Raw genomic sequence first — 27,391 nt, 5'->3', positions numbered from 1 at the left:
TGGGATAGGCTAAGATTAAAAAACTATTAATATAATAAGAATCTTGTAAAGCGCTTAGCTACCCAATTAGGGTTTCCCAGTGCTATTAACAGCATGTAAGGCAGCACAGTCTAGTAGCAAATTTAGAAAACCAGGTTTTCAGATTCTTGCAAGAGATGGTCAGGGAGGTGCAGCTCCCTCAGGTGCTCAGGGAGGGTATTCCGCAGCCTGTGGCCCAAATAGGAAATGGAACGACCACACATCCGAGCATGTATGACTCTCGGGACTGTATAGAGAAATTGATTGCTCGAAAGCAGTGCGCTGGAGGCTGGAGGGCTGGTTCGGAACAAGCAGTTCTTGCAGGAACTGTGGACCACTGCAGGATCTGGCTTTATGCATAAAGCATAGTGCCCTGAATTAAATCCACTAGTCTACTGCGAGCCAGTAAATATCGCAGAGGAGTCCTGACACAGAAGTGTGTTTTGGTAAGCGGAACAGATGCCTGGCGGCAGAGTTCAGGACCACTTCAAGGCATCTTATAGAGGTCTTATGTGCCCTCAGTTAAATAATATTCTCATAGTCTAACCGTGGTTATATCAGGACCTGAATAACTGTCCTCTGGACCGAGAAATGGAGCATCCACATAATCTTTTTTTGCCATTTCAAAATACCAAAACAAGTCAAAGCCAGTTTGGCCACCTGTGGTTTTATAGAAAGGTTGGAGTCCAGTCAGAATCCTAGGTTCTTTACCTTGTAGACTGGTTCTGGAAGTGCACCTAAGGTCTTAGGCCAGTGCTTGGGTCCTCAGTGCAGGGGATTCTTGCCTTGCACGATTACCTCGGTCATATCGCCATTTAATTTATAGAGTTTGCTGTTTAATCAGTAACTTTATTAGTCCTCAGATGATAAAGAATATCTTACAGGAAATTATATAAATAGAGAAGAGGCTGATGAACATTTTGGAGTTCTGTCTGTATTCAGAACACTTTCTGAGGTCTTATTTTAGTATCATTAGCCGACGCGTTTCCAGGACACAGGCAATTTATTTGCAGTGAAGTCTCGACCATAGCCATGTTACAAAAACACTGCACAATGAAAGGATCAAGATGTTTCTGTATGATTTCACATTTGAGAGGGACAACATGTGATGCCATTATGCTACCTAGAATATGGCAACCTGGGCATTGGGTATTTATGAGAAAGAGCCTTGCAGGAGGGAGGACCCTCCACTCTGGATCCTGCTCCATGGGTCCCACTGCTCCAAATAAGAGCAACTCGATCACAGCAAAGGACAAAAAAGGGTAATGACAGGGATGGTGGGGACCCTAGTTGATTTACTTACATACACGAGCGACACAGTGGCCCTTTCACACTTATCCTTGTTTGCTGCCATTTTGTGACTTGAATCCTGTTGGTACCCTGGATGCCTTCTTAACGAGGGCTGAATCTGTACTCGCACATGAAATTGAGCTAACTGAGAGAAGGCTTTCTTTGGATTCACTGATTGTGTAGAAACGTTCTTCTCTAGGTGGAGGAGCCTTAGCCACTAATCAACTGGAATCTGGCAATTAATAGGCAAAACTAGCTCTGCTATAGCTCCAACTGCGAATTTATCCTCAACTATTGATACTATATCTGAACGTTGTAATGCAACTCAGGAGCTGTCTGTTCAAGTGGAGAATAATTACTCAGACTCAAAGTCTAAGAAAAGAAAGGGAGTGGCCTTTAAAAACAAAAATCACTGAAAAGGACCTGTAGAGAGAAACCCATTGGGAACGAAGAATTGAATTTAGGACCTCCTTTACACCAAAAATCTACCAGAGCTACTAGGCAAAATGAAACTACTAAACAACCCCAGTTGGAGAACAATCATGTTTATGATTCTGATTTATTGAAAAGAATAGAGACTATGGTGACTCTATTTTTAAATCCTATATTGCATAAATTAACTCAAATAAAGGAAAAATGTACTTCTTTGGAAGCTTGTGGCTGGTTGAGTGCGTTACTTTGGATGTAAACGCATCCTTGTAATTGGGCACACCATAGGGTTCGTCATATGACACGACAGACTCCTTTGAAGTTGCGAAGGATTGATTTGTTTTTTATTTGAGTTTCAAATTTTTCAACATAAGTTCATCAATGTTTTTAATCCATATTAATGCATATGATTAATTCAGTTTCAAACTGTTGCATTCCATGTAGAACATATAAGCCAAGATGCTCCAATGCATTTCGGGCTACCCGAGCCCTTTCTCAAGGAGCGCTGAAAACATAAAACATAAAAATACGCTCTTTTAAAATGTGGATCTGCCTCATCAAAATACATACATATCATTGAATCTACTTGCCAAATGTGTCTACAGTAGACAGTAAGGTTTAATGGGTTTGTGAGGAGCACTCCGTTTTAAACACTATATACAACCTGTACAGGTTGTATATAGTGTTTAAAACGGAGTGCTCCTCACAAACCCATTAAACCTCACTTTGTTACTAGTCATTAGTGGGGAGGCACCCAACACCAACCATGCAGTTTGATAATATTACAGGAATGACGCACAACAGGGCTAGTACGTTGGCCTACACTGCAGAACAGGCTGATAAAATCTATGCCATGATACAGGAAGTCAGGACAATGGATGCACATGGGGGTTCCATCAGTCAACAACTAAGGCAATTAGAATACCTCACAAGACGACAACTGAACCAGAAAATGCACGCATCTACACTGGTGCAATATCACAAGGCTCAACGAATTCCCCGCGGATTGCGACTATCAATCAAGCCGATGCTGTTCAGGTTTAACTTGAACGCGAAATTCATGGAGAAGTGGTATAATATTCTTAACAAATGCTCTCTTGATTTAATTCTCCTGATAGTTGAGGAACTCGCGAAGACCATACGAGAACTTGAAGAGGAGATCTCAATTTTGAAAACTGAACTTGAGTCCAGGATGGAAAATGACTATGTCATGAGTATTTTGTGAACGAACAGGCGTAAATGTCTTGGCTGTTATTTGTATTTACAGGGCAATATATTTCAGATTTATCTAGGTAAGCGGCTGCTTATTCATTTGTTTGATGGACTATCATCACTATTATTTGTATTATTGTTGTCATTGGTTTTTATCTGGTTTAGGTAGTTTTACCATTGGCTTTCATTTGGTTTGTCACTTTATTCCTACAGTTTACTTGAGGAATTAACGTCCACTAGAGGTATGATGACACTCTATTTACATATACACACCCCCATGAAATACAACATACACAATACACTTACTTGTTCCATTGTTTCTACCTTTATTACAGATTAGCCCCTGATGAAGGCACATCCTTGTGCCGAAATGCATTGGGCATGATATGAAAATATGAAAATCAAGTACTATACGTTTTGCGTTGTAATAATTTGAAAACAAAAATGTTTCATGTATAGAATTGAGAATCACAAAATTATGTGTTCAATTGATTCATTATTGTATTTTGTAAAAACATTCAGATGATCATAGAAACATCAGGTTATGGATTAAAATAACTGAAGTGTCTTTTTGTTTTTTTGTGTTTAAATTGATGAGTGTTGGATAACACACAGTGAACAGTGCGCAACTAGCTGAGATTTCCTCTCACCTAAACTAGTACAGTAGACAGTAGACACATTTGGCAAGTAGATTCAATGATATGTATGTATTTTGATGAGGCAGATCCACATTTTAAAAGAGCGTATTTTTATGTTTTATGTTTTCAGCGCTCCTTGAGAAAGGGCTCGGGTAGCCCGAAATGCATTGGAGCATCTTGGCTTATATGTTCTACATGGAATGCAACAGTTTGAAACTGAATTAATCATATGCATTAATATGGATTAAAAACATTGATGAACTTATGTTGAAAAATTTGAAACTCAAATATAAAACAAATCAATCCTTCGCAACTTCAAAGGAGTCTGTCGTGTCATATGACAAACCCTATGGTGTGCCCAATTACAAGGATGCGTTTACATCCAAAGTAACGCACTCAACCAGCCACAATTGTCCGGCGTATTGGGACGGTTACGCCACTTGTTGGAGCACCCTTAACTTCTAACATTACCATTCATTAACCACTTAAACTCTTGATCTAACCCACGCTGTGCGCCGCACCTGAACATACAGTCATCATAGTACCCACTCTGCCCCCCTGGGCAGGCAGCACGCACCGCTAACCTCGACAACATGCAATATGACGAAATTTCTAAAACAACCGAAGCCAGAGCCAGCACACTAGCTTTTGGTTCCGAAGAAACAGAACGGATTTACGCTCTCATTAATGAGGACGCCACATGTGATTCTTCCAACCTTATCTACCTCCTCAAATGCCCATGTGGCATGATCTACGTGGGAAAAACCACCAGAAAAATTAAAGTTCGTCTGAACGAACACAAATCAAATATTCGAACAAAAAATCAGAAGTCCAACGTTGCCATCCACTTCAATGACTCTAACCATAATGTGGCTCAACTTAAATACATGGTACTTGAAATCATCCACAAAAAAGAAGGCAAAGACAACAACAAAGTTCTTCTCCAACGAGAAACAGCCTGGATTTATAGATTGCAGTCACTTAAGCCATTCGGCTTGAATGATCGAATTGAACTAAGTGCCTTCCTATAATACCTATCTGGTATAAACATTTAGACATTGTTCCTTGGCAGTATGAGCTTGAATGCTATCACCATCATTGTAATCTTTACTTTCGTTAATTCTCACTCTTATGTTTATGTTTTGTCAAAGCCTCACTGTATGTGAACTTCCATGTTAATGTTTAGGCGCACATTGGCCCCACAGTCAAATCTAGGCAGCTCACCCCCTCGAGAACCCTCACACAACCTCCCCATACCCACTCCAACATGGCCGCCACACACGCAACCCCTTGTCCTTCCATTATGTTTAATCCCGAGTCGCGCAATATGACTCTGTTAGAGCCCGCCGGCCGGAACTCCGCAGCAACCTTCCTGCTGTTCCAGCAGCCGATGAACCCGAAGCGTATCTAACGCGTCCACTACCTCCATAAGTAAGTCGGGGCCCCGACGGTCATCAGAACGTTTTTTACCGCTTGGTGGAAACGCTCACTCATGATATTTCCCTGATTTTCCCTTGTTTAGGTTTTGAATGAACTGACCAGCCACCTCCACGTGAGCGTTTTTCGAATACCCCTATATGATGCTTCAGTCCCCTCACCTTAGTCTCCTAATCCTGACACCCCCCCCCCCCCAGCCCCCCGGTTTATAAGGTACTCGTCCTGCACAATACCAGGTGACCCAGTAGACACATTTGGCAAGTAGATTCAATGATATGTATGTATTTTGATGAGGCAGATCAACATTTTAAAAGAGCGTATTTTTATGTTTTATGTTTTCAGCGCTCCTTGAGAAAGGGCTCGGGTAGCCCGAAATGCATTGGAGCATCTTGGCTTATATGTTCTACATGGAATGCAACAGTTTGAAACTGAATTAATCATATGCATTAATATGGATTAAAAACATTGATGAACTTATGTTGAAAAATTTGAAACTCAAATAAAAAACAAATCAATCCTTCGCAACTTCAAAGGAGTCTGTCGTGTCATATGACAAACCCTATGGTGTGCCCAATTACAAGGATGCGTTTACATCCAAAGTAACGCACTCAACCAGCCACAATTGTCCGGCGTATTGGGACGGTTACGCCACTTGTTGGAGCACCCTTAACTTCTAACATTACCATTCATTAACCACTTAAACTCTTGATCTAACCCACGCTGTGCGCCGCACCTGAACATACACTCATCATAGTACCCACTCCGCCCCCCTGGGCAGGCAGCACGCACCGCTAACCTCGACAACATGCAATATGACGAAATTTCTAAAACAACCGAAGCCAGAGCCAGCACACTAGCTTTTGGTTCCGAAGAAACAGAACGGATTTACGCTCTCATTAATGAGGACTTAACCTCAACCACCTCAAGCCGCACCAAGGAACAATGCATCAAACACCTCCTTTACCTTTCAAAACGCAGAATCAACCAAAGGCTTCATGCAAACACACTCATCAAATATCATAAAGCCCAGCGCATTCCCAGAGGACTACGGATTGCATTAAAACCATCATTATGCAAAAACTCACAGATGTTCCAAGAAAAGTGGAACGCGATTTTAAATAAATGCAGCCTCGACCTAATTCTCTTGATCGTGGAAGAATTATCAACGATCTTATTGGAACTGACAAAAGAAATCACTGATATCGAACAAGAACTTAAGGATTCCATCACTCCAGAGGAATTATCTAACATCCTGGAAGACATAAATTCACAAAGAGACAAACACACGAAAGAGATCAACGAACGAAAAATTCGTAAATTTCGTCGCGACACCCTAGACTATAAGCTAGGAGAGGTCTACACCTGGGCAGACGTGTACGCCCAGCGTCGTCGAAACAAACCCTACAACCAGAACACCGATACATCATCTTCAGGCAGTGAGAGTACCAACCGTCCACCGAGAAAAACACCTACAGAACCAACAAGATCAGGGGAACCACGAGACTCGAGGCAAAAATCTCCTACTACCATCACCGCTGACACTCCAACAACATCCGTGCCTTTTTTAGAGGTAGGACCGGACGACCTAGACGACCCCGGAGGGGAAAAAGAGCAGGAAAGGGAGCAAGCAGACACTCAACAATTCAACAAGAAGAAGGTCAAAGGGAAGAGGAATCGCTAGTCATAAACATATCAGACACCGTTCTCAGTAACCACGAGATTAAACTCCTCCAAAAAGGTACCTCATTCATTCCCACAAGCAATACAAACTTACTAGAGATGGATGTCAGCACTTTCAAGCTAACTCGCAAATTACGTTTAAGACATTTCTTTGAAAACGTCATACCACCCACCACCGATACCAAAACGGATCAATTACTGGGCTTACGCCCGCCCAGCACATACATGCCTCCATGCAGCCATAAAAGCATAGACACTTTCGAAAGCCTCGTAAGACAAGACATTTCAAAATTGAATTTCAACAAAAAAAAACGACATAATATTACCATGAAAGACAAAAACACATTAAAGAAAATCGCAGGCAACAGATCCATCAAATGTCTTAAAGCCGATAAAGGGGGTGCCCTTGTCATCCTCAATACTACCATGTACAACGAGAAAATTAAGGAACATATCTCTGACCACGAAACGTATCTGCCTCTTGGAGGCAATCCCACCTTTCAGTACAAAACGGAACTTACAGAACTTGTCAACAAAGCGCATGAGGATGGCATTATTGATGACCGCACCAAAAAAATCCTGCTAAATGAACATCCTAAAAGCCCTACAATAACATTGCTGCCAAAAATCCACAAAAATCTGATGAATCCTCCATTTCGACCGATCGTATCCACGAGAGGGTCCCTTCACGAACCGATTGGCAAATTCCTAGACCGCTATTTGCAACCTTCAGTAACCAAATTAAAAAGTTGCATCAAAGATACTAAAGAATTTCTGAGAAAATTATCTGAACTGACCATCATCAACAAAGAACCCTTGATCCTTTGCACTGCAGATGTCAAAAGCCTTTACACCTCCATACCCCATGGTGGTGGTATCGAGGCGATTGAGAATGCCCTGGTGAACAGCGACATCACGGAATCCCTCCAAACCTTCCTAATGGAACTGATGATATATACGTTATATCATAGCTACTTCGTACATGACCAGCAGTGGTACCTACAAATGTACGGGATGTCAATGGGCAATTGCGCCGCACCGACCTACGCCAACCTATACATGGGTGAATTCGAATCAAAATACATATACGCTGACAACAATTGGACTGACAATCTTCTATTATATGTTCGCTACATAGATGACCTTTTTTTCATTTGGAGGAACACCCAAGACTCCCTAGAGATGGCTTTGAAAGCATTGAACACCAAAGATAATCGCATTATCTTAACATGGAACATCAACCATAAGGAAATCACATTTCTCGACGTTTTAGTGAAATTTACAGATACAGGAATAGAAACAGACCTGTTCCGGAAAGTTACGGATCGCAACAATACATTACATCATACCAGCTTCCATTAGGATTCTCTAAAAAAACACTTACCATTTAGCCAAATGCTAAGAGTTAAGCGAATTGTTTCAAATCCAGATGTGTGTACCACACAACTGAATCAAATGGCAAAAAGGTTTCTAAACAGAGGGTACCCACAAGCAACCCTCAATGAAGCTATCACTAAAGCAACCAACACTTCAAGAGAGGAGGCCCTCAGAGGATCCACCGCGAAGAAAGATAGCAAAAGAATGGTAGTAGTATCACGATACTCCACGGTCAGCAAAACCTACAAACGCATCATTATGAAGCATTGGCGCATCTTAACAACTGAACCAGACTTTGGAAACCTCTTTAAAGAACCTCCAATTTTCGCTTACACACGAACGGAAAATCTTAAAGAAATACTATCTAAAAAACCGAATGAACAGGGGTCACACACGGGCACACGCCCGTGTCACAACTGTAACAGCTGTAACAACGTCATTCCTGGAAACTGTATCAACCACCCCATGCGAGGCTTCAAGATCAAACTTAATGTAGACGCCACATGTGATTCTTCCAACCTTATCTACCTCCTCAAATGCCCATGTGGCATGATCTACGTGGGAAAAACCACCAGAAAAATTAAAGTTTGTCTGAACGAACACAAATCAAATATTCGAACAAAAAATCAGAAGTCCAACGTTGCCATCCACTTCAATGACTCTAACCATAATGTGGCTCACCTTAAATACATGGTACTTGAAATCATCCACAAAAAAGAAGGCAAAGACAACAAAAAGTTCTTCTCCAACGAGAAACAGCCTGGATTTATAGATTGCAGTCACTTAAGCCATTCGGCTTGAATGATCGAATTGAACTAAGTGCCTTCCTGTAATACCAATCTGGTATAAACATTTAGACATTGTTCCTTGGCAGTATGAGCTTGAATGCTATCACCATCATTGTAATCTTTACTTTCGTTAATTCTCACTCTTATGTTTATGTTTTGTCAAAGCCTCACTGTATGTGAACTTCCATGTTAATGTTTAGGCGCACATTGGCCCCACAGTCAAATCTAGGCAGCTCACCCCCTCGAGAACCCTCACACAACCTCCCCATACCCACTCCAACATGGCCGCCGCACACGCAACCCCTTGTCCTTCCATTATGTTTAATCCCGAGTCGCGCAATATGACTCTGTTAGAGCCCGCCGGCCGGAACTCCGCAGCAACCTTCCTGCTGTTCCAGCAGCCGATGAACCCGAAGCGTATCTAACGCGTCCACTACCTCCATAAGTAAGTCGGGGCCCCGACGGTCATCAGAACGTTTTTTACCGCTTGGTGGAAACGCTCACTCATGATATTTCCCTGATTTCCCTTGTTTAGGTTTTGAATGAACTGACCAGCCACCTCCACGTGAGCGTTTTTCGAATACCCCTATATGATGCTTCAGTCCCCTCACCTTAGTCTCCTAATCCTGACACACCCCCCCCCCCAGCCCCCCGGTTTATAAGGTACTCGTCCTGCACAATACCAGGTGACCCAGTAGACACATTTGGCAAGTAGATTCAATGATATGTATGTATTTTGATGAGGCAGATCCACATTTTAAAAGAGCGTATTTTTATGTTTTATGTTTTCAGCGCTCCTTGAGAAAGGGCTCGGGTAGCCCGAAATGCATTGGAGCATCTTGGCTTATATGTTCTACATGGAATGCAACAGTTTGAAACTGAATTAATCATATGCATTAATATGGATTAAAAACATTGATGAACTTATGTTGAAAAATTTGAAACTCAAATAAAAAACAAATCAATCCTTCGCAACTTCAAAGGAGTCTGTCGTGTCATATGACGAACCCTATGGTGTGCCCAATTACAAGGATGCGTTTACATCCAAAGTAACGCACTCAACCAGCCACAATTGTCCGGCGTATTGGGACGGTTACGCCACTTGTTGGAGCACCCTTAACTTCTAACATTACCATTTATTAACCACTTAAACTCTTGATCTAACCCACACTGTGCGCCGCACCTGAACATACAGTCTTCTTTGGAAGCTTCTCATTTCGCGAACCGGGCCCCTCCTAATACTACAGCATTAACAGATGCAGCGAGATCTAATCCTCAACCAGGTAGGGTGCCCCCTATGGTGCCCGATGTGGCTATTGATAGCCTGAGAAGTCATGACCTTCAACAAACAACAGGGCTGTCTATTGATTTGCCAGATTCTGTTCAAGAATTGGCTAAAAAGTTGAGAGCCACTGCACAGAACAGTCTCTACCAGACTCAGGCACAATTTTATAGTGTGGCTGTACTAGCTCATGTGATGAACCACAAATATCTAATGGGTCCACAGGTATTCACCCGTACGTTACTCCTTCTATTCCCTCCACCCTCTTGCAGGGTAGAGCCCAACCATCTTGCTTGGGAAGGGGAGCTCCTCAGTACCCTGCAGAGACTGGAAAAACTAATGGCAGGTTAGATCTCCCCCCGCAGCCTGCCCGTATGTTATAGTCTTAGCTAATGTTCCTGAATTGAAATCAAACTCAATAGAAACTATGGAGCAGTTAGTACATAAATCCCAGCACTGGCTATCCAACTGCCTAGGAGAAAATTTTAATGCGCATAAAAATATTATTATGGCTAGAAGGGTTACTTGGGTAGGAAGAGCTCCTAAGTCTATTAAAGGTGACTGCATTGTATTGAATTTTGATAATCGTCATATAGTGGGTGAACTACAATTTGGGTTACCAAGTATACCATAATTCCATTCCGATATTTCTGCACTTCCTTTGGGTTTCTTTTTTAAACCCTATTTTTCACCCCAGCTTCCTATCTCTAGAACTCATACTACTCGGAAGCCCTCTCGCCACCCATTTAATCAACCTCTTTGTCCCTTAGTTTCACCTTTTCCTCTAAGGAATAGCTTTGCTGCACTAGAAGGATTGTCTACATGTGACTAACTGGATGACCAGATTACAGTAGCCAACGGGGATGGTGTGAAAGAATTACAAAGAAGGTTTCCTTTGCATACTGTTCCTTCTGTAACTCTTCAAGCACCAATATGTTTGCAGTTAGAGAGTCTGAACATGCCCCAGAAACCGATGCACCAAGAGAATTTCCTACGGTCCATAACAGCTATGTCTTGGAATATTGCTGGTTACAATAAAAAAAGGTCTAATACAGAATGGCTGTCTCTGTTGACAGCTAAAGATACAGTGTGCTTCCAAGAGACTTGGGAAATTGAATCAATACATCTGAATGGCTATGGTTCTTTTCAAACCTCTGCTATACCCTCACCTGCTGGTCGGTTTTAGGGTGGTTTATTGGCCGTACTCTTTTCCTCTAAAAGTAAAGTCCTTTTTAAATACGTCACCTTATTATCATATTCTTTTAATAGAGTACTCTGTGGATTATTATTGGCTCCTTATTAATTTTTATAATAACAATTTTGGAAGCAATCAAGCTGCGGTGTTGGCTCCTTTAGAAAGAGATATTAACTTGCAAGATAAATGTACTAAACCTTGCAATATAATTTGGCTTGGGGATTTTAACACACCCTTGTGACAAGATTAATGTGCCAGTATGTAGAATGCAGGATGATGATGGGGAGAGTGTCCCTCACTTTGCTCATAATGAGTATGGTAATGCCTTAAACAGATTATTAACTATAAACAATCTCGTATTTTTAAATGTTTCTGAAATTTTAACTGGTCTGCTAGGATTTACTTTTTAAAATCGTTCTGTTTCCTCTACCCTTGATTATGTTCTGGTCTCCAATTCAATAAGAGGGCTCTTCTCGCACTTTGAAATTGATTTTTATCCTTTTAGTGATCATGCTGCAATAACTTTTCTTATTCTTCTATAAAGAAAAATGAATGCGTTTTTAAACTCCCTGTACACCCTGTAATTGCAAGAGAGAATGGCATTGTTTTGAAGTGGGAAAGAGTGGATACTATCAGGTTTTTGGCCAATCTAGTCTCCAATAGATTTGGGGAGATACTGCTTTGCTTAGACTTAGGTTCTCATGATAGCACGGTCTCTACCTTTGAGCTAGACACAATCGCAATGGACCGCACACCGCTAGCCCCTCCTCCGGATCGCCCCTAGGGACTCTGGTACATGGAGTTCTTGAGTGGTTCACCCCAGTGGGTGCAAGCTGATTTTATCTAATGTTAAAAATAATGTAACCTGTGTTTTAAGTAATGGTTATCATAAAAAATGTAGTTGGTTCAATGAGAACTGTGATAAAACATAAAAAAACCTTCATATAGCCTTGAAGTCAAATCTCGTAACCCACCTTTGGTTAAGTCTTTGCGTCAAGCTTATAAAAAAGCAAGGACAACTAGGATGAAAGCCCTAAAGGAAGAGTGGTGGGAAAATTTGCTGAAGGCTGCTTTATTAAAAAGTTTGCAGGCATTTTGGTCTTTGATTAACGCATGGGTGACCCACTTTAACAATCTCTTCGGCGCTGATGAGATGGAAACTCTTCAGTTTATTCCCGTAAATTTAGCAAGGGCAGGGGGTGCTGTTAGCTTTACACATGAAGAAGTAAAGTATGCTCTAAATCAGTGTAAATGTGCAAAGGCACCGGGACCGGATGGAGTCCCTTTCGACCTGTTTTCAGAAAATCAAGATCTCTGGGACCGGCTTTTAACAAATGTTTTTATTAAAGTTGCCCAACTAGGTGCCCCTTCTTCGTGGAAGACCACTGTAATCGTTCCAATATACAAAAAAAGGGGATAAGTCAATTCGGAAAACTATGGACCCATTTCTTTGATAGACTCTACCGTAAAATTAACGGGTTGGCTGCTTTTAAATCGATTGGAGGAATGGGCCCTAGAAATGAATATTATAACCCCATGTCAGTTTGGCTTTAGAAAGGGGAAAGTCACTGTGGATCAGTGCCTGACCTGAGCCTAATTATAGCAAAATATATGCCAGCCAAAAAAGGCCATCTCTACCTAGCCTTCATGGATCTGTTCGCAGCCTTTGATTGCATGGCACAGCCTAGGCTGTGGTAGATTATGGAGGCAATGGGGATTGACCTGAATATTATTAATATTATTTGTGACTTGTACTCATGTGCCTCAGCCTGTGTTCGCTATGGAAAGGGAGGTGAGTGTACCAGGTATTTTAAAATTGCTAGAGGTGTGAGGCAGGGGTGTGTTCTCACCCCCTTTCTATTTGCACTCTATACTAATGATGTAGAATCTGCCCTGCTGGGATCTACTCCAGATGTTCCTTATATTAATTCATTACAAGTTCCAATACTATTATATGCGGATGATGCAGTAGTTTTAGTCCGCACCAGTAATGTGTTGCGCCGCTTAGTGTTGGAATATACACAATTTATGAACAATCAGCAGTTAAGGCATACCTGTCATCCCCAAGCACGATGCAAATGTATACAAATTCAACATATCTATCGTTCGTCACTAATTTACAACAGAGGTATATCTTGGTGAGATTCCGGTTAAATTACATTCCTTTGATGTTGGGTCTTCCCTGTAATATATATGTTGCCTCCGATCTCCCGTTTTGTACTTGTGATGAGTGATCTATTCAGAATGATACATTTTATTGAGATGAAAGGAAAAGGTTTATTATCCCCCTCATGCGTAAAATGAATTTTAAACAGTGTTGTGTGGCCCTTTACTACCTGCAGTTACTGTCTGACCCTCTAACATGTTTATCTTTGGCGTCTTTAATCTTATCTGCCCTAAAAAAGAGACGCTCAATCTGTTAATCTTGTACATACACTTTTAATGTGGTAAACCTGTATAATTCTTTGTATTGGAATGTTTGTGTAAGGTTTTATTTGTAGTATACTTTTTAAGCCTTCATTGTGTTGGCGAAATAAAGTTATTCTGACTGACTGACTGGCTATCCTACAGTTTTGGGATTATTTCCCATTGACCAAAATTAGTTATATTGATGATATCTTGTATCTCCCAATGTGGATGGGCCGCACACCATTTTAGATCTCAGCCACAAGACTGCAGTGCTTGTCTTTCTATCTTCAGAGACATCATTAACAAACAGATGTCTCTCACTTGTCTTGGCAAGTTGGACTCATCCAGGTTCAGAGTGTTAGGAGGCAGGCAATACATGCAGAGAAACTCTTATCTGCAAGGGGTACTATTTATTTATTTATTATTTATTATAAAGTTTTATATATGCATGAACCTTCTCTCCAGCCCCTCAAAGCTGTAGGCACTCATGTTGTTGATATTTTATGAGAAAGCACTGTATTATGTACAATCAGCAAACCTCATGTATCAGAACGACAGTAATGATTACGGTAATGGTAACAGTCATCTCAATAGAGAACAATATGAATATTAGGAAAGCCTAAAGCATTTTACATCACAAATCCCTACTACCTGTACTAGATGAGTCTAAATTATAAACTCATGGGTATTGCATTGACTGATCAGTTAGTAACCTCCCTGGTTATTGTATCTCAAGTCATGCACCTGTCCTGACATACCTCAGAAAGCTGACAGCCCTGCAGCCAGACAATGCCTCTCCAGTATCCCCTCTCAAGCGATCAGTCTTTGTGTCTACCACTTCCAAATCCTCCAGCCTCTTTATACCCTTCTCCTCAATAATTTCTATGGAGTGGGGAGGGAAATTTGTTGTGTGCCTTTTGTGTATGTACTGTAGGGAATGAACAATGTCTGAGTTACAGAAGTGTTTGAAAGGGGAAAATATTTATTTAACTCTGCTTTCTTCTTTGTTTAAATTTGTTCTGGGTACAGCTTGCTAGACAGCAGAATGGGAAATTTGTCTCTGCAACAAATCTGTTCTTTTTGTTACCTGGACTAATGTTAACCTCCCAGTAAAATAATATGGCGATCTCCGGCGATCTCTTTTTAGTTTTCTAAGCCCTAACTGGTAGACCTACATACTCAAAGAGTTAGTGCCTTGTTTGTATGATATACAATTAGGGCTGATTTGTATGAATGTTTATGTATCATTGTCGGAAATTGGATTGCTGGCTGGGGGGGCAACAGTACTCAAGCAGTAACCACAATTATTGTCAGGGTGAGACACAGGCCAATCCCAAATTAACATGTGCTCATGTCTGTGGTAGCTTGGCACAAAAGCAGGCTTAACTCAGAGCCAATATACAAAATACTTATGCAGCACACAAACAGTAATAAAGTGAACACACAGCACAAGAAAAAATCCCATACCAATTTAGAAAAATAAAGTAAAATGTAATACATTATTTAACAGCAAAATGACAAAAATCCAATTAGTACTGGAGATATGTTTTTTAAAAGTTTTGTGAAAATCAAGCACTCAGAAGCAAAAGTGACAACCGCAGGTATCTAGTATGGGTAGGCTGGGTTCAAGTCACTAGTTCTGGCCAACCATGGTGGAGCAAGGGCAGGATACAGCACTGAGCTCGGTACGCTCCAAAGTACCTTGTGGGCATTGGCTTCATTATGCAACATCCTTGGTCGAGCTGCATGGGCCGGCCTCGAGGAACTGTCTGTGTAGAGCAGTGATGGGAGGTCTGGAGCCAAGATGTGTTGCACATCGGCGGAGTCGATGACCATCAACGTTCAGCTGTGATGTGATTTCCTGCATAGTCATTGAGGAAGCCGGCATGGCTTGTGGAGACTTACAGTGCACTTTGATACGCTGGTGTTGGCGTTGGGCTGCATCAGCCTCAAAGACACCAGCTGCGCTTGGGAGCACTTGCACTGAGTTGTGTCGAGTCAAGGACAAACTGTGTCACCCTCGGCCAGAGTCGATGGTGGGTTGCATCGCAATGTGTGTAGATGCATGAAGATACATCGACGTTGATGAAGCCTGCTATGTCCTTGTGCCCACAAAGCAAAGATTACAGGAGTAAACCAGTTAACCCAGGTGAGACCGGGTGAAGTTTGTATCAAAGGAACAATGTCTCAACTGGAAAACATTAGTAAAAGGCAATTTTAAGGTAGTAGCAAAAATCACAAGGGAGGGAACAAAGGGAGACCACAACAGGATTGGTGAAAGGAACAAGGTTTTTTAAATAAGTAGTTATATCAGCACTATCATATAATTAAATAAACAGAGACCGTACCATACAGGTGTGCACTGGACGTGTAAGTGACAGTGGACGGCGCAGTGACACAAGGGTGAAAAACAGCTTGTACGGCGCAATATGACAAATAGTAACGTGGTCAATAATGCAGAATATATACACGGTCAGAATATGTCGATTGAGTACATTAATTTGACCACAACAGTGCCAAAGTTCTGAGCTGGGTAGTCAACGGCATTTCAACCTGATCAATTTCAGGTCATCATCAGGATAGAAGGTCACTTGATTTTGAAGTAGTGCAAGAATGCTTGACGTGTGGTGGCAAGGGAGGTCCAGAAGGGGAGGGAACGTTAGATAGTCCAACCTGGGGAGACAATCAAGGGCAGAGGAAGCAATTGGGGATCCTGATTAAGAGCAGAGCCCGGTGTGGTGAGGCATCCGGGTGTGGGGAGATCCAATCACTGGAGGGGTCCCGAGATCCTAGAAGTGACGATCTGGAAAAGGGCAGTCTGGCAGGCCTTTAAAGTCTATACGAAGAGTGACAAGGGGCAAATTAAGATCCAGCATACACACCCCCAATCAAGTGAAGTCAATCCAAGGTATGCAGTTCCTAATATGTAGGAAAGAAAAGGTTGGGAGCACCAGGTGTGTCAGATCATTCTGGAGCAAGAGTCCTCACACACCCAAAAGGATGCATGCTTCATTGGGCAGCTCCTTGTTGGACTGGCACTACAATGCCCAACGGGCCCTGAAGGTTTTTTTTTACCGGAGTTCTTTTGATTTTTTGCCGATGTGGAGAGTGAGGTGCAGTTTAAGAGTGATGAAGTGAGAAGACTGGTGTAAAGTGGATTAAAAATACCTAGAGACAATCCAAAGGGCGATTTAATAACTGGATCATTCTGTTATGCCATACCAGAGCAATCCAGTTATTAAATTGCCTTTTGGATTGTCTCTAGTTATTTTTAATCCACTTCATATTGATGTTTTCTTTCCCACCGAATAGAAACTGTGTGGCTTTTGATTGGCAGAGGCCTGTAACCCACAACTGTTAATCAACTGGCACCAACTATGAGTCATGGTGTAGCCCATCAAGGTCACAGCTGTCACCCTGGTTAAAAGAAATTCCCAATACAGTCTAGCACAATACAACACAGTGAGAAACTAGGGTGGTGATAAAGGTCTGGAAGAATGTCACTTGGAAAATAGGATGGAAAGGTATAGTTTCCCTGGGAACAACTTAATGGGACTTGCCTTTACTACATGACTTGCGAAATATGGCAGTCTCCGTAGCTGGGATTTGACTGGTGTATCCAAAGTAGGCGACACACGGGTAAAAGTGGTCTTTGAACCTTTTTCATTTACGAATCCCAAAGATTTACATACCTTCAAATAAAGCATTTGCTCTTGCAATTACTCAGTAGAATACAGGGATACCCGCACTAGAATATAAAGTGTATGTGGCTCTGTTACATAGGCTTGTTATGTCAATCATTTATAGCACCCTAATTAAAACCCCAACAAATGTCCTAGAAAAACTGATAGAGAGGGGAATGAGGGATCTATGTGAAATAGATTAATCCGACTGGGATGAAACAAGAATGTATGTATGAGTTGTTCGTATCTGCTCTGGAATCAGGCAGGTACAACTGAAAGTCCTACATCATAAATATATACATTACGAACTGACGCAGGTGTTTAAATTCGGGGTTTAAAAGGATGACAACTTGCATAAGAGGGTGTGGACTTCAAGGGCCCTTCCTCCACACTGTCAAGAGCTGTGCACTGCATATTGCATTATGGAGGGATGTAGGAAGATTGTCACAGATGTAGATGTTGATATTTATATGAAAACGGCTGTGCAGGGGATTTCGAAGTGAAGGAGATTTACACACACTACAAGACTTGACCCTACGCTTGCAAGACTTGATACAGGCCGACTCTGAGCATGCTCTTCACTACCATTAATTGAAGCCATAACTAATGTAAACTGCAGCATGTTGAATAATCTGTCTGTGTCAGCAGAGGGTGCCCACAAAAATGCAGCAGGATATGAGGAAGATGGAAGACCCACTACAGAATTCAATAAGAAAGTAAAAAATTGTTAAACTGGACCAGACTGACCCGGCTGACTGGAAAGCAACGATGAATGTCACTGTTCACTGAGTGATACGAAGTTACTGTGCAACACGAAGTCCTTTACATACACGTGATGAGCTCTATGCTAGACATTTTATATACCGGACTGCCTGGCCCGATTTTATTTCACTGCTAAAGAAAGAAATTAAAAAATATATCTACATATGTAAAGGTTCATATGCCACTGGAGGCATTAATTAATACAAATTTAAACATATGATATAAAAATGCAAGCAATAAGCATCATGTAAAGGTTTAAGATATGTGAAATGAACATTTGAGCATGAACTTGATATGTTATGTTCTTTTCTGATATGAGTTAAGAATTGTTTGTTATATTTTTTTCACACCGTTTTTTGTAAATAGCACCACAATGACCAGAATGCCTTGCCCAGGGTAAGGGGGGAGGTGTTTATTGTAAACATGTCTGTTTATAAACCAATGGTAAGGGAAAGGCGGCACCGTGAACAAGATCTCAGTGAGAGATCGAAACGCGTAGGTGTTTGGAGTGTTTTGGAGTTCTCTTGTTATATGCATTAAAGCCTTTTAAAAAGAAGATTTGTGGTGCGACCTGGCTTCTTTTCTGCGTGAAAAGAGATTATTGAATATATATATATATATATATATATATATATATATATATATATATATATATATACATATATATATACAGACATATATGTCTATATTTATTTGTGTATATAAATATATGTATATATATATATAATTATTATTTAATCAAGAACAAAAAAGATTAAAAGAATAACAGAAATAGTCTCACATGTCCAAATAGTATACTGTTGCCAATTTAGATATAACCGTTTGGCATATTTGCACAAATTGAAATATGCTTTAACAAAGTAGAGAGTGATTCATTGTAAACCAGAGCTATTTCTTTTAGAAAATACATTACCTTTTTACCATTACCAAAGGGACAGAGGCCTTCTAAATGGACCATGATGGTGACAGACGTTTGACAGTATGGTATGTTTTCTTTTTATTAGCTTTGCAATTCTGTTTGCAGCTTGAAAGTCAACACAACTTCTCAACAAAATTGAACATGTGAAAAGAGGTAGCTGCTTAAGAAACAAGCAATGGAAAGGCAAGAGGTCTGGAGTTGGCAGCCAGCCTTTTGGCTTTGCCAATGCTTGTTTTGCTTAGTCATGGCTTTTGTAAGACTTGATTGTGCAGCGGTGGCTACGGGGCACTTGTCATTATTTTTTTTTAAAGTTGCCTAGGAGCAAAAGTCTTTCTTTGGTCTTAATAAGCCCACATTGCAATAGTGGCCCCAGACACTACAGGGTACTACGTAGCGTGTTGATGTACTTCTTGTGAAACAGCAGAATGACTTCACTCAAAGTGAAATTAGCTCTTGGCTGCAGTGGGCTGGGGGGGGGGGGTCACATGTTAAGTCCAAGAGGGCCGCAAGTGCACCCTGGCCGTACTTTGAGTATCATTGCTCTATAGTGTAGTGTAGTGAATGGAACAAAAATGAGGGCTGAGTAAAAGTCCATATACCCAAGTATTTTACATAATACAACTTTAGTAGAAATCAAAAGACCTTAGCTATCACCAGAGCTAAAATAATGAATGATGCCTGTCTTCCCACATTGAGTTTTTTCATTAATTGTCTGGGGAAATGGCAGTGTTGAAGCAGGGGAAACATTACATTAGCAAACTCACAGTGTGGGCTTTCCTTGGCACCAGACTGCAGAAGCGTCCTGGCGATGGGCGCGTTGTTGGTCATGATGGCGATGTCCAGCGGCAGCAGGCCCTCGCTGTTCGGGGTGTTGAGGTCCAGCTCATCCACACTGTATTGCTTCAACAGCTCCTGCACTCGGTCCAAGTCCTGCATCTCCACAGCTTCAAAAAGAGCAGCGTTTCCCTGAAACTGCAGGCGAGACAAAGAGAAGAGCACCTCCTTAATGCACAACAATGGTATTGAGTCATGTAAAAGACGTGGGGGTGAGGAATCGTGGGCTGAGACAATATAATTGGAAACACACATTGTCATCCAGGGGAATTCTTACTCTCATGAGATATAATAACTACACACCAAACAATGAGGCATATTTGCAGTATATGATAGCACCAGATGAAATTAAAGGCTCGTCTAGAATTTGAAGACTAAGGAGGTTATTTACAAGCCCCGTGTGCCGTCGGTACGTCACTTTTTCCCATATTAGAAATGATGCACCAATGGCGCAAGAGGGTTGTAAATAAGCCCCTGAGTGCCTGATTTAGATTCCTGCCGACAGGTTACTCTGCCACAAATGTGACAGATATCCATGAGGCTGTATTACAAGTGCCACTGGATCGAATGCAGTTATAATACGGCGGACGTGATATCTGTTGTGTTTGTGGTGGAGTAACCCATCTGATGAATGTCAAATCAGGCTCTTAGGGCCTAATTTAGAGTTTTGTGGACAAGGTACTCTGTTACCAACGTGGCGAGGTACCTGTCCAACAAATTCTGGGCCCATTCACAAAGGGCCTCCACACTTGTGGCAGAGGCCCCCCGCAGTGTCGTGGTGGATGGGACCGCACTTGTGGCGGAGGTCCCGCAGTGTCATAGTGGGTGGGACTGCACTCGTGGCAGAGGCCCCGCAGTGACGTGGTGGGTAGGACCTCACTTGTGGCGGAGGCCCCGCAGTGTCATGGTGGGTAGGACCGCGCTCATGGCATAGGCCAGCTGTTTTGTGGTGGGTGGGACCTCACTCGTGGCGGAGGCCTCGTAGTGTCATGGTGGGTGGGACCGCACTCTTGGCACAAGCCCTGCAGTGTTATGGTGGGTGGGACCACACTCATGGCGGAGGCCCCGCAGTGTCTCTGCAGTACGGAGGTCCTGCCATGACTACAGGTCTTCTGCCACCAGCGTGGAGGCCCTTTATGAATCAGGCCCTCAGAGTTCTCCTGCTCTTTTTTGAGTCGGGCACACTGCCAGGTTTTTGAGCGTAGTACCCCCACTAGCTCAGCGATGGAAACAATCACAACCGAGGCCTGACCGAGTAGAGCTGGCAATGTAATAACATCAGTCCCCGCTCTATTTTAGACAAGCTGAGCACTCCGAATCCAGTTGTACATCAATATCTGAAGTCAAGATTGCGGGTTCGTTAGTTGCATTTAGATAGAGGTAAGGAAAATAGGGACCCTCTTGCATAAGGAAGAAAGTATAGTGCCTAAGAAGTTTAACCATGAATAAAATTGCAAACAGAATTTCAGCTTGCAACTTTTCAAGGCAGATTAGTTTCACCACCATTCAAGGAGTATGTAGCCATTGGGAAATCCTTCCCACCTAAAAACACATTTATAATTGAGCAAGGATGTGATCCAACGCAGTTCCTGAAACTAGACGGATAGGCAAACACGCATGAAAAGCATGTCCCTATGGACATCAAACTATTTAGGATAACAGGCTTTCCCTTGAGGCAGGCTCACAGAGCAGAGAAACTGGCAGACACCGCGCCCTAACATCTGAAGACAGAGCACGCCATCTTGTCTCTTCACAGCCAGGCCTTCCTTTCCTCACTTTTCGTTCGGAATTTGGCGGATAGCATTTCTAGCTCAATGACCAGTAACAAGAGTGAAAGCTTCGAACACTAACATCATATTGAAGCATACCAGTGCACGCGGCTCGGGCACAGCTGCTGTCCGTGGGCATGACATATTATTGTACCAACAGTCACTCCGGTAAACTGTGAAGAAACACTTATGGACATTTTAACAAGTCTTATGAAGTAAGACTATGAGACCAATAACATAGGAGTTTCAAATGTATTTTAAAACAAGCATTTACAATGCAATAGGTCTCGCATTTGCGTGAGTTTAAGCTATTGGCACTATAAATGACAATGCCTTTTATTTATTTCTTTTGATAATTAACAAATGAATAGAGGGCATTGTCATTTACGATGCCAACAGCTCAAAGTCTTGTAAATGCGAGAACTATTTCATTTCAAGGAAGCAGCCGCCATTGACCCGGCCTGCTTGGAAAGTGAAAGAGAGCATGGTGCGCTGAATGGTGCCTGCAGTAGGAGAAACTCATTAAAGAAAATAGTGCTTAGAAACTAAATAAGACATACCGTATAAAAACAGGAGTAAAAGAGCCAGTCCTCATGGAAGGTTACAAATGAAGACAAGGCGGTACTAAGGAGGGAATAACAAGCCTATCAACAAATCAGAAGCCAGCATTTACAAAGGACAATGATACAAGCCAATGATAAATATGGGTGGAGAGTGGGTGGAGCTTCAAGTCCATACTCGATTTCAGCATGCCTGGCAGAGCAGCGCATGGGCTGCCCAGGCTCGACTTAAAGAGGTCGAGGCTATAAAATGCTGCATTCTTACAGTGACTGGAGCTCTCTAAATGCTGCTTTTAACCATCATTACAAGGGTCCGTTTCTAGAGATACCCCTACAGTTTTCACAACTCCTGCAAACTCCATTCATAAGAGAGAGTCTGCCCTTTTCATGTATCCGGTGAGGTAGATCAGTGGGCTGAGCACTGGTAGATGAAAGCTGTGTACTTCTTAGGAGTCAAAAGTTCAAATATTAGCAAGCTTGGATTAGCATTGCCTCCTTGTGAGTACAAGTTGACAAAACTAGTGGCAACAAGCAAAGCGCAAATAAAAGCTATTGTTATTTACAAGACCTGGAGTTTTTCGAAGTCATGTTTTAAATGTTTATTTACTTTTCCAAGAAGAAAGAACTTCAGGCAGCACAGTACCAGTAGACACCCATCAAAAGCGGTGACAGGCGACATCGACCAGATACAATCACAAAGCAAGTGAAAGCAAGCAGGCAAGCCATTAGGCAATACATTAAGGAACTGCCCAAAGCAACTAGCTGGAGCAGTACAATGTGCAAGAGTTCTCTAAGTGACAACATGCAGGGGCATATTTGCAATAATTTTGCACTGGGTTTGCGTCTTTAAAATGACGTAAATCAGCACAAAATGTTTATTTTCTAATTTACTGTCCAGCACAATCTTGTTTTGCTCTGTAAAGCAGCCTAAAAGTAATGTAAAGCAGCACGAAGAGGTGTCAAGGGGGGGCGTTACATGGGTGGTTGAATTCCCAAGCAACCACACATGATGTTTGACACAAAACTGAATCTACTAACAATAGTTGGCAGCCATTTAAAATGAGGTGTTAAAAGGAGAAATGTTTTTATTTCTCCTTTCTTTTCAAACTTTGGATGTATCCTTCACTGTACAGCACACATACAAAGTAGGTAAAGTTTTAAAATAAGTCTAAGCATAGTATTTTCTATGGCAAGGGAACCCTTCCAGTACAAAACCTATGCTAGACTCACTCACACTTGTTTGCACTATGGTACAAAGGTGTATGCATGGCTCTAGACAGCAAAATGATGTTCTGGCACTAGGGAGGAAGGAGAGTGCCATATCTCTGTTGATATGACGCTCCCCTGCTATCACCCTGTCACGCAAAGCAGTGCAGCATTTTTGGCTGGTGCGCTGCTTTGCGTGACAGTTTTGTAAATCTGCATCGCAGTTTAGTTAAACTTTATTTGATGATTTTAGAACTAACCATGAGCATACTGGACAGCCCCTTTCAAGGTGAAACCACTGTTTGCACAGAGATCTGAATTACAAGTTTTATGCCTGACAAATACCAGTACTTGCTGATTTTGGTGTGCCAAGCACCAACATCAGTAATTTTTATGCCATATTTTAGTATAACTTGCAATAGGCATGTTCCAGCTTATAATAGGCCAGTTCAGGCCCCTGAGGTCTGGGGACACCAGGGCCTACAGGATGGACCCCTGCAGCGCAACTCAGTGCGTGCTGGGTCCCAATCTCCATCCCACCCCGGAGGAGGAGTCCCTCCAGACTCACACCCAAGGTGAGACTCCTAAATAGTTCTTAGGTATCAGGAGCAGATGGGTTAAAGATCACTGTACTTATTGTGTACAGAGCAGATTGTAGGTCCCGGCTTTGCATTGGCATGCCGTGTGATCTTGGTTGGGCATGACATGTTTTTGAGTGTATGAAACGCAGTTTGGGAAAAGGAGGTATTTTTTGAGGGCCTATAGAGGACTTTGAAAACAACTGCTGTACACAGAAATCCACTAAACTTGTGTTTTCGCGTGAATGAGAATGCACACTTGTGTGACCCACTACAGAGGGGCCAGGCCTTTGCTACCCAGCCAGTGCAACTGGTGCTCTATAATGTTAGAGTGCTGCTTGTTCTGAGTTTGTGCCACCCAAAGCCAGCGTCCAAACGCAATGTGTGTATAGCACAATTGAACAGTGCACTTTTTAGGCCTAATCAGTTACTTTTGGTGTCTGTTTTTTTCCACTTGTGATCTGAGAAAGCCTTCCTTCAGTTAGTTTGTTTTTGTTTCTTTAACCACACCTGGCTAGAAAGCCTGTCCCCTTTGTCCCCCTGCAGCTGAGCTCTTCATCATTTCTCGACCCACTGCTGCACATTGACTGTCCCTCTTTTAGGGCTCTCTCTGCCAGTGGCGGCTCATCTATGGGGGCGTTTGGGCACCGCCCCCCTGCTTTCTCGCCGTGCGAGAAGGCAGAAACAAATGGTAGTTAGTACCGTAATAACTACCATTTGTTTCTGCCTTCTCGCATGGCGAGAAAGCAGAAGTTCCTGGTTGAGAGAGTGGGCGGTGTTACTCGAGGGCAGGGGGAGTGGCTTGGCCACTGTTGTTAATACTGTCTGTTTGGGCAGCCACTCCCCCCTGCCCTCGAGTAACACCGCCCACTCTCCCTGTTCTCTCTGTATGCTGCAGCATACAGAGAGAAAATGACGCGGGTGGGACAGCGGCCGCACCAATCAACAACACGGCGGTGGAGGGGAAGGAGGCTGCCTGCAGCCTTCCTGATGACGTGACGTGCCCTGCAGGAATTCAAAACCAGGACGGCGGGAGTCTGGAGTCTCGGAACGGGAAGGTAAGTTTTACTTTTATTATTTATAATGCCTCCCTCCCCCCATCCCCTCCACAGCGCGACAACCCCGTTTCCAACACCCGCCCGTAATGCCGGCCGCGACTGTATGCACAGTAGCAAGTCAGAGAGAGCCTCGGTCAGCGAGGCAGGCCTGTCTGCAGTGCAGGACGTGAGCGCTCTCAGACGGTGATACAAGCTCTATGCATTTATGTGACATTGTAATATATGCAAATGTTAAGTTCTTAAGTAAACTGTGGTGTTTGGACAACCCTTCGCGTCTTTTTCCTACAAGTTGGCATCAGTCCAAATTATGGCCCCAAAGCCGGTCCCCACCCTAGACACATAATATTAGAACACTCCTTTAAATCAAATTTAACAACTTTCAGGGCTAGTCTTGGCTTTAATTGCCCCTTCTCTTTCGTTGGCCCCTCTGTAGCGTGGGACCTGTGCCCCGGCCTCTAATGCAAGCAAGCCTTAGACTCAAACACTGGACTAGAGCATTCTGGTCATCGTAGTTCTTAATATTGGGTGATGCTTCCCAACGCTTTGGCCTGCCTAGCACAACGGTAAATGATGTCGGACTTTATGGGATTAAAACTTTAAAAATGACGGGGAGAAAAAACGATCGCGCACGCCAAGAACACATATTCTAGCGCTACGTGGCCACTGCAATGGCATCTCTGCGCTTTGCAAATGGAGAGGATAACATAATATGCAACTGGTCACGTATGCCTACATGGCACCACACAAATAATCACAAATGCATGCATGTACACAAATATACACACATGACACCATGGGCGTGCACACATATGCCAGAGTTATATTTCGTTATTAAACCTTAATATTTTGATCGTTTTCAATAGTGTTTGATCCAGTGCTGCTGCACACAGGCCAGGGAGCATGCTTGCATGCTGCTGTTCTTTAATGTTATCGCTGCCACCCCAAGGATCCATGCACTGCTATGGGAATTGGTGGTACATGCGAAGACTGGGGGTAGGTAAGAATGTCTTTAAGGAACTGGTGGTGGACGCAGAGAAGAAAAGCCTCTGTAGTTCAGCGTGTTACTTGCTCTGTTGTCGCTGTGTACGCCTCGCTACCTCTGGTCAAGTTTCCTGATTATAAAGAATAAAAGTTTCCCCGCTGACAGGATGTACGTAAGTCAAGTGTTTTATTGAACTCTGAGTTGTGATGCAGAGAGCCATGTGCCACATCCATAGCCTACTCCTGCCAGCCCCAAAATCCGATGGCTACCAAATGTACATAGTTGCTGTATGTGCTTTAGCACTTTAAGATAATCCGAGCGATTAACCTACAGAATTTCAGATTCTTGGACTTTCACTTCTCCTTTATAAATATCAGCCTATTCTATAGGTCTCAGTACGTGGATGCATTTGCATGCAAAGTGGTTGTGATGATGACATTCGGTGAGTTGACAATTCTGTGTACAGGTAGGAAACTGCAGATCACAAACAAAAAGCTAGCTGCCTAATGCTATTTGTGCCGGTAATTATTTGTTATCATCCCACTGTGCCTGAGAGAGAGCGAAACAAGGCAGTAATGAGAGCTCCTCTAGAAGACACGCAGAGAAGTATGCTCTACAGCCTTCATTGTGACTGATTCATGGAGCACAGAGGCACGTGGTGTTTGCATCAGGTACTTTTCAGTCGCAAATTCACACTCCCAAAAACACGTCATTGTCCCTGTCACTGATGCCAATAATTTTACGCCGCACCACTTTCAAATGCCACCAGCCGCCACTGCTCTCCGCTCAAAACACGAAGGGCCTCATTTATGGTTTTTGAGGTCGGGCAGCACTGCAGGCCTTCCTGCTGCGCTGCCCTATCGCACAAGAATAGAGCAGGAATATGCTGTATCTGTTAGATATGGCGCATTCCTGTCCTTTTCCCGCTGTGGTGGACCAACGCAGGCACCTTTGCACCGTGGTGCAAAGGTGCCTACGTTGCGGGGATGATTATTTTTGTGCAGGAAGGCCTTTCTGCACAAAAACAATCACAAGAGGCTTTTTTCCTCTATGTGTGCTGTAGAATGCAGCACACATAGAAAAAGAAAAAACGAGGAGAAATAAAGATATTTCTCCTCATTGCGCCTCCCTAAGTTGTTGGCGCAGCCTCAAAGTCTGGGGCAGTATCAAAAAGCCATGGATGTTGCTGGGAACGCCCCCAGAAACACCCATTGCACACCTCTTTAACTCCCCCAGCAACACCCATTATCCAACATGCAAATGGAAGGGATGTTCCACCCATCCA

General features: G+C 42.7%; 1 protein-coding gene across 2 annotated transcripts in view; it reads right to left on the bottom strand.

The window, feature by feature from the left end:
- Positions 1–27,391, bottom strand: part of LOC144784313 (ankyrin repeat and fibronectin type-III domain-containing protein 1-like) — a 2,450,348-nt gene that overhangs the window by 359,629 nt on the left and 2,063,328 nt on the right. For both annotated transcript variants that reach the window (XM_078663012.1, XM_078663013.1), the window contains one exon: positions 19,884–20,091. In XM_078663012.1, the coding sequence (XP_078519138.1) occupies positions 19,884–20,091 (208 nt within the window). The remainder of the gene's footprint in view (positions 1–19,883; positions 20,092–27,391) is intronic.

Source organism: Lissotriton helveticus, chromosome 10 (assembly GCF_964261635.1).
Source record: "Lissotriton helveticus chromosome 10, aLisHel1.1, whole genome shotgun sequence".
Taxonomy (NCBI): domain Eukaryota; kingdom Metazoa; phylum Chordata; class Amphibia; order Caudata; family Salamandridae; genus Lissotriton; species Lissotriton helveticus.
This window is presented reverse-complemented; position numbering and strand designations above follow the sequence as displayed.